This window comes from Thunnus thynnus, chromosome 4, assembly GCF_963924715.1.
Source record: "Thunnus thynnus chromosome 4, fThuThy2.1, whole genome shotgun sequence".
NCBI classification, from domain to species: domain Eukaryota; kingdom Metazoa; phylum Chordata; class Actinopteri; order Scombriformes; family Scombridae; genus Thunnus; species Thunnus thynnus.
The window spans coordinates 14,950,618-14,968,389 of record NC_089520.1 but is presented as its reverse complement, the minus strand read 5'-3'; the positions used below and the strand labels follow the sequence as shown (position 1 = coordinate 14,968,389).

General features: G+C 40.2%; 1 protein-coding gene across 1 annotated transcript in view; it reads right to left on the bottom strand.

The window, feature by feature from the left end:
• Positions 1-17,386, bottom strand: part of kif5ab (kinesin family member 5A, b) — a 63,910-nt gene extending 46,524 nt beyond the window's left edge. The window contains exon 1 of the mRNA XM_067586868.1: positions 16,428-17,386. Coding sequence (XP_067442969.1) covers positions 16,428-16,556 — 129 coding nt within the window. The 5' untranslated portion in view covers positions 16,557-17,386. The remainder of the gene's footprint in view (positions 1-16,427) is intronic.
• Between the last annotated feature and the right edge of the window lie 386 nt (positions 17,387-17,772).

Here is a 17,772-nt window from a genome sequence, read left to right as displayed (position 1 = left end):
TTTTATGTACAGTACAGTATGTTTATATGGTATGTAGGAGTAGGCATGCATATATGTATATATATGCTGACAGTTGACAGTGGCAGTGTGTCCACCCACAAAACCCTGCAGAAATCCACTGTGAGGAGCAGAAACACTGTAGAGAACTGACCAAACATACAGTATTAATGTAAAAAGTGTGAATGTTTTCTGACCTTTCTGACTAAACCTGTTCTGTGTTTGTTTAATGACTAATATTTTGAGCATTTCTGTACAAGCCTCTCCCTGCAGGCTAGTATATATATATATATATATATATATATATATATATATATATATATATATATATATATATATATTAGATTTAATAGTATTTTTGCCTTTTGATATTAAAATTTTTGTTCCTTTTTTATACACAATTAACACAAAAGACATTACAAACTAAAGCCACCACACAATTCAAAAGGAAGGGTAGGAGGGAAGAGAAAAACTACAAAAAAAAATAATTAAATTAAATTAAGGAAAAGCAGGACGAAAGTCATTTAGGGTAAGGTTCAATATTGCAATATTTAAGTTGTTAAGGTTTGTGGTTCAGTTCATATGGCAGTAACTGATTAATCATCTCCGCAGTGCGAGAAGTATATCTCCCTCTGCGGACAGTCTGATGTTGGTATTCAGTGCGCTGAGAGAAAATCCTTAATTATGAATGTTCATCAGCGGTCCTGTGAAAGTGTTTAAGAAGGCCAGCTGCTGGATCCATATTAAGCAGGTCTGTGTATTTTTCTAACCGTGACTCTCTTGAAAAACAGGCTGGCAGATTCTAACCGTAAGGAATCCAACTGTGAATGTTACAAATGTCTTGGTTACAAGATATATGTCTTAACCTCAATGACCAGGACAGCCCAATTAGCTTGAAACACGTATTGTGTCAAATTACTTTAGTGCAGTTCAAATCAGATTTATTAAAAGTGAGGAAAACCAGACGTGGGACTTGTTTTGGGTCTTGACCCATCACCAACCATAGCAACATGACTCATTAATGTTCAGAACACATCTGCAGAACATCTGCAGACTTCTCATGACTGACAATAAAGGTTTATTGTTGCTTGTGTAATCTGGATGCATCATGAGCAGGATTTATATTGAACACACAGATCAGCAGATTTATATTTTATCCTTACTATCATAAGGATTGTATGGAAAGTAGGAAGCATACAGTCTATGGTAGGAAGTGGGAAAGCCATGTTACATAAGCAATGCCTTTAATCCATAACTGCCACGTGTCTTGATCTACTTTTAGCCCCGTACAAGGAAAAAAGGGTTATCTTCCTATGTGGGTAACACGTTATGGTTAATGCTGTGAATTAAGATAAGACAAACTTTACTGATCCCACAGGGGAATTAATTTTTTTTAAAAAAAGCTATGGATTAAAACTGTCTGGACATAGGGGGGAAAAAAAAGATAAAAAAAATACAAAGTGAGTGTTGCTCCAAGAGGCTGCCACACATTTGCGCCATCTTGTTATTATTTGTGATTGATGTTAACACGCTCACCAGTCACCGTGCTCAATGCTTTTTACTGTTACATAATCTACCATAAAGAAAATGGCATTTCAGTCAGTACATGTGTTTCTGCCTTTTACATAAAAGCCATACAACCCGGGAGAATGTTCTAAACCATGATTATGTTCGCACCAGTAGTCTGGGATGAAATATGCCAATAATCCCCTGTACCTCCAAGTATTACATATGGGCCCCACTGCTTCTCAACCTTTTAAAAGACACACTCAAAAACAAGCTAGACACAAAATCCCAAAGCACACACATTTAAAAGTGGCTTGAATAATAAGTTCTGTTCAAGGCTTTCAAGGACGGATATTTTTGTAGTTTAACTCATAATTTATCATGTTTCCTCTCTTTTCACATGCAGTTTTTTTATGCTGCTTTTAAAATCACATTCAATATTAAAACTTTGCATTTATCTGCCAGTTTGTGCACAAGAAGTACAATTCTGTCACAGTAAAAGTTTTTATTGTTTATATAATCACTAATAAATGATGGGGAGAGTTGATTGATGATGAAATTCAAATCTTATATATTCACCAATACATGTTTTTATTGGACCTATCAAACCAGCGGAGATTCAGTTTGCTTGCATTTTTTCATCTGGTTTAGCACAATGAACATGAGATACAGATACTGTTATACACAGCAGTGTGTGATCCCTTGCAGCGTTGCCATGGTTTAACATGCTGCCTGGTACTGTAGCTCGCTCACTCACTCAGTCGATGCTATGAAGCAGTAGAATCACCTGCATTATGAAAAAGAGTATTAAAGAGAAAAAGGAAGTTTGACCCTGTGATTTTTTTCACACCATTCTACGAGTAAATATTTTGAGACCATCATATTGAGTTGATATCCTGAGATTAGATAAGACTTTCTATTTCAGTCTGCCAGGGGAATCTAGATGTTTTTATCTTGCCACTCAGTGCCTCTGTATACTAACCTATTTTATAAAGAAAAGCTGCCACTGAGGAAGAAAAAATGCAATTTGTGCCACTCCCAAGAGCCGTAGCAAAAAATCAAGCAGCATTACTGCAGAATAAGACACTGAGTGGGAACAGTACCTCAATGACCTCCCACTTTACCGCTTTAGCTTTGCATAAAATAATTTATTTGTGACAGAGGGTGGAGACAGTTTGGCACAATCTCAGCTTCATTTCTGTGTATTTCCCTTCTATTTCTTAATAAGATGAACTGCTTAGCTTTTGTTTTCAAGTGCTGTAATCACAGCTGCAGGTACAAACAGTCTCCCCATCACAACTAATTAAGTCTGACTCTATTCCCAATTGAGCCATTTGTAATGCTACACAGTACACACATGCGAACCGTACTAAATAACAGAGAGGGAGAGAGAGGGAGAGAGGGAGGAATCATGATATGGTCTTCATTGGGGTGAATAAAATCAGTCAGTTATATAAGCTGGATGAAAAACAGCCCTTTTTCAATCATTTGTTTCGCTGGCGACAATGTTAAAGCTCTAATCTGCTCCTGTGCTTCATAATAATAATGGCATAAATGTACTAAACATTCTGTAAGCTCTCTATCTGTATCATAGCTCCCTCACAATATTTACAGTATAGACATGCTTACTTGTTTGTATAATTTAACAGATGTCTTTCCAATTATTTGCATGCATATTGATGTAGAAAGCTGGAGTTGGAAACAGAATGTGTGTTCATGCGCATATGTGCAAATAATACATCCAATTATGCTTGTACATGCAGTCACTGTTCCTGGCCCTCAGCTTTGTGTGCGATGTCAAACACCCACATGCCCTGTCCAGCCTGCAATCTGCTGCTGTCTGCCAGCAGACAAAGAGGCAGTGGGCTGCAAGCATTGAGAGAGAGAGAGAGGTAGACATCAAGAGACAGACAGAGGGAGTGAGAGAGACAATTAAAAAAACTGCAATAATCAACAGAAACTGTGTGAGGATGGTAAAGATTAGCTGAGAAACAGAACAGAGCTGAACACAACCGAAGAAAGGAGGCGATTAACCAGTGAAGAGAAGTGATGAGAGTATGAAAATCAAGACATGTAATCAGCAGAAACACAACAAATAGAGACGGAAAGAGTGAAATACAATCAAGATCGAAAAACGACAGCGGAGGTAGGTCAAGATTATATAACAAGAGAGACAATCTCTCACTGAAGGCGAGAAAATGAGTGAACAAGAGTCGGGAAAAGAAAAAAAGGGATGGATGAATGGTTGCAGCGACAGCTGTTGAATTTAGACAGAGGTCTGCTGGTAGACAGGATTTAAGACCCTGGGGACCAAAGAGGCTCTGCACTATCCAGAAGGCTTGTCTCACACTTTCATACAGAGTATAGATACACACTAAAGCATGTACTTATGTCAGAATGCATTCAATAAGAATATATAAGTCTTCCAAGTTTAAAGACAGAACAGGTTTGTCTGTGCCGTACTCTGTGGAGTTTTTGACCACTGAGAGCCCTATGGAGCAATGTTTTGATGAGTTGGTCCTATGCATGGGTATACAATGTGTACCACTGACAGTTGGCAGAGGTAATGTACCAAAAAAATCCTATCAATGTAGCAGGAAAGCAGGGAAGAGGAAGGGCTCCCTCGCAGACATGGATGTGAATAATGCAGATTTTAAAATGTAAATGTAAATGTTTTATGAGGAAGACAATCCCCTTAATATGTTTTTCTAGGTGTACAGGATACACAAACTGAGTTTTGGTGAGACACAGTGGATGTAAACATAACTCTGTTTGTTTACATGAAACTTAAAGGTACCCTGTGGAATTTTCTTGTTCACCCATACAGTGTTCAAGGACTTACAGGGTGAAGTGATGGAGTGAGGAGAAGAAGTGGAGTGGACATTCAATGTTTCACCAAAACGCATTGTGTGTATCCATGATGCGTGACAAACATGTTGAGTGCCTCTCCTTCCTCATAAAACATTTTCAAAGCAGAATTTTGGAGAACACTGAAACATGCATAGTTTACAGCCATGTTTGCTAGCTAGCAGTTTGCTCTTGTGCGTGCATGTGTGTCCTCGTGTGTGCATGAAGCAAAATGGGGACCCGCTCATCACTACTAGTGATTCAAATCTCCACAGAGCACCTTTAAGATTAGGGAAACGATCGAGTTCAAGGTTAAAAGAAATCAATAAATTGTTAAGAAACCAGTGACAATGATTGTTGGTAGGAGACAGGATGGAAACGAGTCTGTCTCCTGTGTCAAGGTCGTGGAATTCCAACCATCCACTCCAACCTCCTCCCTAAGAGGTTTTGCAACACTAAAACATACTACATCTGCTTTTGCTTCGGACAGACAACAGGCATTATTCACACGGCCAAAAAAGGTCACTTGCCAGGAAAATACAAACACTCTTCATCAGCCTAAATGTTTTTCTGGTTGAAGAAAGTCTCTAAGGAGCGGCAGTAATATCCACAAGAAAAGGCTGACACAGAAAACAACACCCTCTGCATATGGTGAATATTTGGTGACTGCCAATACTTGCTGAGAGGGAACAATACTTTCCAACACAGACGCACGCACGCACATTTAGCTCCCATTCAGGGAGGTTTAGCTCTTGTCATATCCTTCCTCTCCATCTGGTTTCACACCAAAGCGTCCCTCCCACTATCCTGGAGACATATAGCTAAATATTTTAAAGGGAGAGCTGGATGAGATGATAAGAAGATTAGGCATGTGTTCTCCTCCTCCTACACATTGGTGGGCTGACAGTCAGGCAGGGAGGTTGCTGCTCATTTTTTGCTCCATGGCTCCTTTGCAGTGGTTTGGGGTTGGTGTGTAAGCTCGACTGAGGGCAGAGGAAGAGGAGGAGGGGTCCTATTTTCCCTTATCAGACTCTGGTGTGGAGAGAGAGTATGTGTGTGTGTGTGTGTGTGTTTGCGTGTGTGTGTGTGTGTCTCAGCCTTTGTCAGTCTCTGTATCAGACTCCCCTACAAACTCATCAACACTCTTCTCTCTCCTCACACAAATGCACATACAAGCACAGCAAGAGTGACAGGAGAGAGGAGTTCAGGCTGCCAGTGTCTGCTCCATCCGTCAAGCTAATCAGGCTTCGAGCCCCAGATAACAGCATCATTAGTGGGTCTCTCAACAATAGAAAACCCCTCACAACTGCAAAAGCTCCAGTCACACAATATTACCAAACATTACTGTATTTCCTCATTCACTTTGCTGACAAGTCTAAGCAGAGTCGACTGGCACAGTGCCTCCAGGGCAAAGCGGCTCTCAGTGCCTCGGATATACAGTGGTGAAGTTAAATGCTGAGATACAATGGCGATGGTATTAATTTTGAGTTGTCTTCCAGATACTGTATCTTGTACTCGTCACAGCAATTGCTGTCTGTATTTTACTTAATCTCTAGCTGAGGGAACTGAAGTTTACCACCCATCATTACATTTTTAACACTGCATTACACTGATAATTATTACTTATTTTCCTGCATCAAGATGTTTATAAAAGATCCACACATCGAAGTGGAGCAATTAGTCTCCCATCAAAGTGAAATATTCTGCATAATTTATCAGGATGAGTGAGGGAAACAGGAGACAGAGGAGTGGAAAGTAGAATGAAGAGAAAATTGGACCTTGTTTGCTGGGTTTCAGTTTAGAAAAAAGGAGCAACATAGACATCCCTATGGACAACAGGAGAGTGAGAGAGATTTTGAGGCACAGTGACATCCAGTTGAGGACAGTGAGACATCTGATAGCGAGAACGCAAACAACTACAGATGAACTGAGATTACAGCCAGAAATTTACAGAGATGACAGACGCAGATAGAGAAGAGACAGCAATAAACACACAAGAGAAATGTTCTTTTCTCATTGTGTCTTTCTCCCCGATGCTTCTTTGGTACAAGCCAAAATGTGTCTGTGCCACAGAGTATTGAATACCGAAAGCTGGGAATGAATGTCTGGTCAGATTTGTCATCTTTTTTTACTTCTTCTTCCCTGATTTAAATTTATTTTGACACTTGAGTTTCAATTAAATTTGAGTTCATTTCAAATCCGACTTATTAGCTGACGTTGAAGACACTATGCATCTTTTAATAACAGTATCAACTCTGGCTACAAGTGGCAATTAAAGGATAATGACAAACTGAATTTTACTTTGCATCCCAAAATCTTTAGTCACTTGCTTTAAAGAAATCCTCATTTGGACAACATTCCTGCAAGCGAGTGGGATGGGACCAGACTTTATCTGTTACATGCTAAAACATAGTGCAACCGCAGTGCTAATTGAGCAGAGTCGATAGTTACACAGGAGTATCTATCTAATGTCAGCTGACATTAGCCACCATTAGCTTCTGGTTATATCAAGTGATGCATGCTGTAGCAGCCAAACTACTCAGTCAACTGAGTTGGGAAATTGTTGCTTGGCGATTAAACTTATAAGAGGAAGAATATGTTATTTCTTCTTTGAAAATATACATACAGTATTCTTACTTTAATTTGTCAAAAGCTCTAAAAATGGTAATTTGAACATTTACAATTCCATGAAAACTAAGCAAACTCCATCTGCCAATCGAGATCATGTGATAAGATAAAATGCTCCAGACATCTACCAAATTAACCTCAGGGAGAGATTGTTTTTTCAGCTAAATTATGATAATTTTATTCAGTAAAAGTTCTTGTATAGCAGCTTGTATTTAGACAACATGTAACATTTGAGAAGTTTGGCAAATTTGTTAAATGAGAAAAGAGGGTTTTGACAGGATTAACAGGTTTATATATCGTATTGATTAAAGTTTTGTGTATCATCGCTATAATATCACGAGATTTCAAATAATACACAGTCCCACTGTCTTTAATGTGTGGAAAAGAACTAAAGCATATGTTCACAACCAGGAGAGCAGAACAACCTCTAACAGCACAGTGCACAGAAGATTGTTCCCAGTTCAAATGGACTGAAAATGCAGATACTGCAGAGAGGAGAATAAAAGAGACTAAAGGGAGGGGGAGAGGAGCGCACATCAGAGATGATGAAGACATCTCCCAGTTATTTACATTACAGATTTATAGATATCCTACAAAAATTGAAATGAACCTTGACAAAGATAAAAGTCGTCTAACATGAATTGGGATCACTGACCTCAGCCTGGAGCAAAGAGCTTCGATCACAACCTCAGACATTCTGCGAGCCCAGGCATTAGCTGTCCTCCATCTCAAAGGGAGCATTTGACATCAAAGGAAATCTCTAAGGTCTTTTAAGGTGGGCTCGCAGTCATTATTTGCATTTCACCCAAGAGCCACCTGCTTTCAGTTCGACCTGTGTATAAGTAAATCCAGTCAAAATTAATTCACATAGGATACAAGATTGCTCCTGACAGCAGCTTTGTCTCTGGCTGCGTCGCTCCAGTACAACAGGGAAAAAAGCCAAACATATTTAGCTTCTAATACTGAGAAAATCTTGTTTTTCAGGCAGAAAGCTTACCTCAAAAAAGCATGCTGATAAGAGCTAATATAACTCTGAATGTGTAATGTAATCCAGTCAACACTTACTAGCAATGTGGGAATAGACAATATTCATCACAAGTATAATTTCATCTGAAAGATTTGTTGAATAGAGGAATATATATATATATATAAATATATATAAACAAAGCTCTTAACCGAGCCATCGATCCTCCTCTACCAGTAATTCAATTATTACATAAACCTGTGAGCCAACTGTATTGACTGAATTTAGGCGAGAAGTAATGCTCCAATGAAAAGAATATGCAGGCAACTTATAATGCAAAAAGGCAGACATCTTTAGCCCTGTGCCAAACTGAAATAGGTTTTGTGTGGTCCTAGTTCGCAGTACCAATTAAATATCTGCATCCAGAGCCTCAACAGTGACAGATTCTTTAAAAGCACTGGTGCCAGAGGAAGACATATGCAGTAACCCACCAACTATGCCAACGAGCTGTATCGCACCATTAGTATGAACCTTGTTAATGACCACATGAATGAATGAATGAACGAGAGAATGAATAATAAATTAGACCATAAAAGGGTAGGATGGAGGAAGCTATAGAAAGGTATCAACATGAGCACGTATTTCTATTAACTTGTATACGCTGGCGGCAATGATTAAATCCGGTGAAGTTAAGGGAATAACTGGGTGGAAAATGAAGTAATCCAAGAAGTGGTACTGAGCAATTATTTAAATTTGCTGTAAAAATCAACAACACTGTTATTCTCTTTGTAATTCAGCTGCAACTAATGACAGAGCCACACAGCGAGGTAATTTGGATATTAAAAGGCCTCTAGAAAAAAAAGGAAAAGTGAATGGCATTAAGACTTTGCATAAAATAGAATGAATTGGAAACTTGGGGAGATGATGAGGTGGAATTAAATAGTAAAGAAGAAGAAGTGTTTTTAAAAGTCTGGGCTGGGACCAATCCTGGTCCATGCAAAGATTAAAATGAGCTTGAAATGTATGTATGCCAAGATTTTCCAAGTCTGTTATGTAATGTAGTTTGAATAAAATCCAGTTGGTCACCTAAAATCAGGGTAAATTAGATTAACCCACATAAAAAAACAGAAGAGAAAAATGTGCTTGAAAGCATGGCTCCCTCGAGGAAGATTTAAAAAAAATCATTGACTTAGAGTAGATCTCAGTGCTCTCAAGTGTCAGTTCGATAAACTGAACTGTGATTAATTGAGGGAGCAGAAATCCTGTGCATGCAGAAGGCAGGCTTGGGATTTCCTTGCTGTCCCATTACCAGACTAATATAGCACCGACTGCTTGTGGTCTTGGCATGTGCATGCACATGTGCGAGCATGTGCCATCGGTTTACAATGTGCTGCTCGCAGATGCCGAGGGCAGACATGGAGACCAGGCAGCATCCTGGGCAGGGCCGTGCCTAATGAGGAGAGGATGCTCCATTAACGCTCCCTGGAGCTAAAAGCCTGGTAGTCACAACCCACTTCTGTCATAAAGGGAGAGAAACGGGCAGGAAAAGTGTCAACGGATTGGCACAAGCTTATCTAACCCTGGCACGCGTGGACACCGAGTAAAAATAAAGATGAGCTCAAGGAACTGGCAGCTAATATCCTGTTGAGTGTGGCCACTAACTTAATTGGTGTCAGTATAACATTAATATTAGGGAAAAGATGAGAGGGAGAGCTGGAAGTTCTTATTGGTGTGGGTTATGAGTAGAACGATTGGGTTCCCTTCAGTTTAAAATAGGACAAGTTAGCAATAGAGCAGTAGAGATTAGAATATTGATTTCTCTCTTGAAATGCAGCCAAATGAATCTCAGCGAGTTTGTTCCTCGTTTTGTAGATCCACACCCTCTGGGCTGACTGGCGTGAAGTAAACTTCACCAAAGTCACTTGATCCTCTAATTTTCAGGCTCCTGATTGGCAGGAGCCTCCCCTCTGACACCATTAAAACCTGCTAGAAGCCTCTGCCAAACTTAATGAGACGACAGATGAGGCTGAGCTTCTTCTCTTCACATCTTCCCAAAACTGCTGCTGAGTCATGAGGAAATGAGCAGCAGAATCATTACACCATGAAATACGGCTAGATGGGGAAAAATACAGCGTGGCATGTATTGAAGAAGAAAGAGACAGACAGAGAGAAAGCGGGGAGAAGATGAGGTCTGTTCCCAAGTGGTAGCTGCTGTGATGGTGGTGTCCAACGGGAGAAACGAGTTCAGATCTTGACCCTATACAGCAATCCCATTACACTGCCTAATTGGATAGGGTGTGTGCACCGCAGTGATAGAATTAGAGCACTAAAGCGTGTACTGGTGGGGGTGAGGAAAGCCCTTCAGACCTCCATTTCTGGTGCTGTTTGGTTTTGTAGACAGTTAAACCCCTTGCAGGGAAATATCCTTGAGCAGAAACAGCACCAATGGAGCTATAAATAACAAAAGGTACGAGACAGGTAGATGACTTCACGCAGTGCCCGACATGCACTGTCAACAGTTTGTTTCAACAGCAGCTGTTTTCCCCTCCTATTTCCTAACTAATCAAGAAAGGAGAAGAAAAGAGAATCATCTCTAAGCCGAGCACGAATGAAGAAAAGCTGCGGAAATCTGACAAGCAGACATCCTTGGAACCAAATGGCCTTAGATGAATAATCAGTTAATTTTTAATAATATTACATGGCTATTTTCTGCAACAGAGGCACACCATATGATCTCAATTCCTTTTCATAAATGTCAGAAAAGGCTTCAGGAGAAAGTAAATGCCTTCTTGCGGAAAGAGCAGAGCCCAACTGAAAATGGAGAACTTTAGTGCAGAATATACTCTTTCTCTGTAAACCTTTTGACCAAGCCGTTCTAGTCCTCTATTCTTCCTCAAGAAAATAAACAAGCAGCTGTGAATGTAGCAGCCTTTAACACCCATGTGTTTCCATGGTAGACACAAGAGAACAGCAGCCAGGAATAGCTAATCCATAGAATAATAAATGGTCTACAGAAAACAGAGAATCAATAGTTCTTTAATGCGTACATTTCAATTGGACTCGCTAACATGGGTGGAGGGGCCCATTTTAACACAAACAAGCTGACCCTGCTGGCTATCTATTATGGTCAACAAGAACAACAAAAAAAAAAAAAAATCAAAGAGCACCATGTGATGATGAGAGGAAGGTCAGTGCCGAGGTTAGGGACATGATATAAAGAGTTTTTAGAACAAAGTCAGCATATCCTCTCAGCACATGCACAACACACACTCACCTTGAGGTTGAATCTGACAGAGTAATTGCTAAAAGTTTGGGTAACAAACACGAAGTTTTCTTGTTTATTTTGTATTTTGGTCCACAACCCAATTAGTTTGGCCTTCCTCTGGGATATAGACTCATTAAAATGTACCTCTAATCTCAGAAAGTAATGGCCCATGATAACAGGGACCCACTGTTTCAGAGACACAGTGACCTGTAGTTTAAAAGACACTACAGTATAAATCCACTGTGGTGGATTTCCCATTACTTCCGTAAAACAGCCATACTAGAGGGATCTAATAATCTGCGCTAACAAGTTGTGTCATCCTCTCTATCCCCCTTAAGTTAAACTCAGCCCAAGCATGTCGCTAAAAATAATCACAAGGGTCTGCAACAACGGCGGCCAAATGAACCATAAAATGATTTCATTTTGGAGAAAGATAATGAAACTGATGCTGTTTACTCTCTTGAGCGCTAGTGAAGCTCTTGCTGCTTAAGAGACAGATGTGACAACGAACAATCTTGGAGTGAACAGCTCAGGTCTGAGATGGCAGTTGGCAGACTCCTAACTCATACCTTATCATCATGTACTGCCACTAGTATAATGCATGAATGTATACAATACATTTTTAATAAGCCTACCCTGTGTACAGCTCATATGGCGCTAGCATGTGATCTCTATATGTCATAGCCTGAGAGCAAGAAAGAAAAGATTCTACATCTTGCTGCCTCTGAGGCGGCCATAATCACTTATTTATTCATAGTACTGAATCCGAAGCTTGACTCATCGCAGCGCTCTTTTTTGCCTGCCAGAAGATTAGGAAGGACAATCTGGCCCCCGTGACGCCGCATTATTCCAGACAGTGAAATACTAGAGACAGCTGTGTCAGTCCACTGTGGAGCAAACACAAAGGCCGTGCCTTGGGGCAGTACAGCCTGAGTATGGTTATTACTGTCAACCAACCGCAGAGCCCTGCGGGGGCCATGGTGTCAATGGCTGGTGGCCATGCATGTGAGATGAAAAAAGACACAAGAGTCAAACTAATGATAATAAACGCATTTGTTTTTGTGTCACACAGGTACTGTAGAGGGTGTAACATATTGCTACTGTCATTAAAATTACTCATGGGAGAAATGGTGTTGCAATGTCCAAAAGTGATTCAAGGAACAGAGAAGAAATGTCACTATCGTAGTTACTGTGTGCAACAAAAGGTTTTAGCATTTGCTGCATTGGAGCACAACTATAATGTACTACTATAGCACTGCTGCTCCACATTTCAGAGACATGGTACTGATTCCATACTGATGTCAAGTGGGCACAGCATGGGGGAGCATCTGTGGCAGTCAGGTCACCAAACCTGAAGTCAAGTCAAGTCCCAAGTCCTCAGTGTGACATGTGAATCACAGTTCAAGTCACTAAAGTGATGCCTGAGTCGAGTCTAAGTAATATGAGTTGAGATCTTCCTCTCAAGTTTGTCTCTATGTAATCAACTTAATTTTAAAGCCTCACTAATCAAAATTTTAATTTCAGCAATGAATCAAATGTTTAATTTGCAAGAGGTTGCTCATAAACAAACCCACAGCCCATTAAGAACTCTGTACTTTCCCTCAGCTCAGCGTTTTTGCATCTTTCAGCTCAGTTTTGCAACTTTGTTTTGATTACTCTCCCCTGACTTGTTAGCCTTGTTTATAGCAGCAGCCAGTCTGTTTTTTTTTGTTTTTTTTTTTAGCAAAAAAGCTCTAATAAACCCATGGTACAGTCCCTGCCTGGCATCAAACAGCAGACAGGCAAAATTAGTGTTTAACTGGTAAACATAGTGGACCATTTAGCAGCTTAAGAGGCAGATATTTCCCTCAGGAGTTGGTGGAGACTTAAACATATTGGACTTGGCCATCTGACATTCATCAGGTGGACAGAAAAAAAACTCTAAATACCCTTGTGTTTGTCTGTGGGAGCAACTGTTTGCTAACTAACAACTTTATCAGGTGATTATATGTCAATGTTTTCACAGCAAAAATCAGTTAATGCTTTTAAGTGAGACTTTCTCTCACTTAAAAGCATTAACTTTCTCTCGGTGGCACCACCCACTGAAAATGTCCTTAAATGAACTGACTGAGTAGAATTTTGGGAAATGAAGGTCATTTCATTCCTGTAAAATACAATTTGTGTAGAGAATGGCAAACAGTGGCCAATGTTAAGCAAAGGTTACATAGCTTCACTTTAGGTAATAAACAAAATGTACATTTGTTGCATTGAAATCAAATTAATTGATCAAAACAGTGTATTTTGTTATCTTAATTTGTTTTTTGTGTTGTGTGTTCTGTGCTCATCAATATATTGCATGATTCTAGCTGTCATGTTGCTATTTTCACAGCTAATGTAGGCTTATTTGTATTGACAGATGTTTCTATTGGAATTTAGGATGATGCTTAAAAGGATGGATGGCTAATGTTTAAGTTACTGTGTAAAGTTCAAGTACAGGTCTTAGTTAAAGTCATCAAAATTCACATCCAAGTTCATTCAGGAGTCACCAGGTTTTGACTCTGGTATGAAAACACAGCACATCTTAGCAGTCACACCTCACCACTTTCTAATGTTTAGAGGCCCCAGAGATGTTCCCTCATCAATTCAGAGCACACCAACACACCATCTTTCCAGAGTTTTAATGTATCCAAGTCTCCTCCTGCCCGACATCCAGGTGCAGCCAAACCATCACTCAACAACTCAAATCATTACCTCTGTCAGTTAACAAGGAGACTTCCTCAAGCAGATAAATGCGAGGCCATCAGCGCTGTCCAGATGTGAATTGTTTTTATCAACCATCAGAATGTGAGCGCTAAGTTGTCACTACAGGGTCCTTGCAACATGCCCGTGTGCCTGTTGGCTTGATATTCTCAATCCTGATCTAATCTGACTGCAGCAGCATTTCAACTCTCAGGAGACACATTTTTTTTACAACTTCCTCTTGGAGTATTCCAAAGCTACAGAGGGGAAAAAAACACACACACACATACTTGGAATACATTTGCACACCTAAAAACCCTGCACATCATAAACGCCTCCAAAGTAATTACATTCACAAAGATGAAATCTGTGCCCATGCTTCAGTGATTACATTCATCTGAAAAGAGCGAAATTGCAGAAATACATGAAATGGCTGAAACTATAAGTAGAGAATTGCACTGTTCTGTTTCTAGACATTATCAGTTTTGAAGGCTCCTGCTTCTGTTGGTAGGGAAAACTGCAGAGCAATGTATAGGTTTTCTTTATATAGTGACAGATCACAGTTCCCTTAATTGGGTAATATGATTTCACTTCATTTCCGCACAGACTGTTTCCAGCTGTCAACATCTCTAGGCCAGTATGAAGTATGCATTTCCTCTCTCAGACAAACTATAGCCTGGAGCAGAAACTATCACATCACTAGAAGCACTGGCATCAAACAAATCATCTTCAGAAAATGATTCAAGGAACAGTGTAACATTTAAAATTGAGATACAGTAATTCACAATAACCTCATAATCCACTACAATGAACATGTTGATGAAATTTTCATTTTCAGATACACCCACAAAACGTTTAAATACAGTTGCCGAGACTGATGTGGGGATGAACGAATATGAGCTATTATAATAGCAACCTGCCATCCTCAAATAGCATCAAAATAATGTGATAATGAACATTCAGTCTGCTTGTGGAAGACATTCTGCTGCTATATATGAAAGACAGTCACACAGGGAGATCCACCACGACAATGCTGTCTTGCATTTCAATATTATGTGTGTGTGTGTGTGTGTGTGTGTGTGTGTGTTTACGTATGTGTGTGAAAACAGAGAAAGCTGATAGGGATTTTCTTCTGTCTTCATCACTTGAAGTCAACCCTCAGGCCAAATGGGTGTGGATTTCTCTCCCTCTGTGTGTGTGTGTGTGTGTGTGTGTGTGTGTGTGGTGGAGGGCAGGAGCTGTGGGATAGGATTGAAATGCATGCTACAGTATACATATGCATGTTTCAATATATGCATACATGTTCCCTTCTGTATGCATGTCTAAGTCTACATATGTGTGTGTGTGTGTGTGTGTGTGTGTGTGTGTGTGTGTGTGTGTGTGTGTGTGTGTGTGTGTGTGTGTGGTGGAGAGCAGGAGTTGTGGGATGGAACTGAAATGCATGCATATAGGTCTACGGTGTGTATGTACATGTTTCATTACATGCATGCATATATTTCTGTATGCATGTCTAAGTCTACATACATTTGTGTGTGTGTGTGTGTGTGTGTGTGTGTGTGCATGCTTGCATGCGTGTGTGTGTGTAGGTTTGCCTTGGCCCAGATGTGCTTTACATCTAGACAATGAGAACATTTGCATTTAGAGCACTCTAATCTTTCGTCTGCAGGCCAGTTATTCTACTAAAATGTCACTGTCAGAGGGATCACAATCACACTGTTAACCTCACCCTTAGGTATGTATCCATCAGATTAATAAACATTTTTATAGCTTAGTTCATTTTCACTGTTGCTCCAAAGCAGTGACAGTAATCATCAGCTGCTATTCTGTTTGTACTGAGACAAAGCCAAAAATCCATTCACTGGACAGAGACAACCCACAGAACATAATTATGACTCATTACATTTGCAGCACCTGATAATTCAACGGTGCATTAACGGCTGACTGCACGATACATCATCAACATCAATCAAACCTGCATAATTTTCTGAGACAGGAAACACACTAAAATCAAGCAGATCAATACTACAGAGAGGCAGATAATAAGGAACAGTGTGGGATTACAAAGGTGGGGTCCAGATGATTTTTCAGAAATGGATGAGTTTTTAAGTTTTTTTTTAATCACAAAGCTGGGGCTTGAGGAGGTCAGTGATTTTGGGCTGTATGAGAGAGAAGATGCTGGCAAATCATCTAAAAAAAAATATGAGCAGCTGTTCATCAATTTGATCCAGCATTTATTTTCTGCAAGACTTATACCTTAAATGATGGTTTTGGGAAGCCTCTTTGCCTTTTAGTGGCAGTAACACACAAATGGACAATGCAACATGCTGATCATCAGAATATCGATAAGGGCTACACTTAGTTTGATCCCTGTCAGAAGCCTTTTAGCCTATAGTCTTGTCTGGCCAGTATTTCATGTGTGTGAGAGATGAAAAGTGTAGCCCCTAGCGTTAGCGTTCATCGACTGCACGGACAGGTGACAAAAAGGGTTGAGAAATAACTTACCCCAAGGATGACAGTGTCCTCTCCTTGAAATATTGGGATGAACTTATCTCCACGGACAATTTCGGACTTGTTCAGTGGACGAAAACGACACAACACCTTGATATTGCATTCTGCGTTAGCGTCAGCCATTGTGGGGGGAAAAACCGTGGATGTGCTTCCAAAAAATAAAGAGGAATTTCTTAAAACATTAAAATAAAAATAAAATAATCAAATCCCTATGCAACCTTTCCCCGTAGACCAGGACGCAGGCTGAAACCACCGACTATACCCACATGCAAAGCGAGACTGGCAGGCGAAGCATTTGGAAGAATGGACAACTACGAGTTTTTGTTACAGTCAAATTCATTGAAGAAATGTAAAACAAAGACAAAAAAGAAGCAGTTTGAGGGTGTCTCTTGTTCAAAACGCCCCTCAAAGCAAACTCAGCGCAGTTGAATGGTGGAGAACAGATGGAGAGTTGTAAGTCCTAACTGGTCCGGTCGGCAGTGTCTGGACAAGCTGCAGGCTTTTACAAGCATGCCTTGCATCACTGTCATCCCTGCTCTCTCACTGGGGGCGGGGCGGGGTGAAGTAGCGACTCAAATCCTCTCTCATCAGCACCACTGAGCAGAAGGGACCACGGAGTAGGGTGAAGAGCTCCAACTCTGCTTCTTATTCCCGCTACCAACTCTGCCCTGGCCTCGACGGGAAAGTTCAGACAACTTTCATTTTAACCATCCAACACTTAAGTTTCAGCAACTTTCACAAAAGCTGAAAATGTTGGTAGCATCTGGTGGAGACGTTTATGATCAGTAGTTTTGGAGGAGAGCATCTTTTTATATGCAGGTCTGTCGGCACCAGACTGGTCGCCATGGCAATGCTGTTTTTTTGCATGACTGTTGAGCTCACTGGCAACCAAAGTCTCCATAATTGTTGCCCAGAGATTTAAAGGGGCATGCCAACTATTTAGCACTTCTGTAAAGCTGGTGGGTTTTTCTTAAAGAATTGTCAAAGCTGAAGCAGCAGAGAATAGTCTCTATGAGTCAAGATCTTAGACCCTACACTTTATATAATGCAATTCAGAGGTGTTCATTAGGCTCCCCCTGTCTGGTAAATGCCCACGCCTCTAGTTTTGCAATGCCATCTTTCTTGTAAATTTGAAGACTCAAGCCCAGTCACTGGTGACATCATCAGGGGTTATTTTCCCAGACTTTAGCAAGCTCCTCCCAAACTATAGAATAAATTATCCAACTGTTTTCACAGGTTGAGTAGACTACTCATGAGTAAACAATTTTAAAAGGATAAAATTGATGGAATGCTCCTATAAAAATCTGGGTTTTACTTGGTTCTACTTGGCTAAAAATGA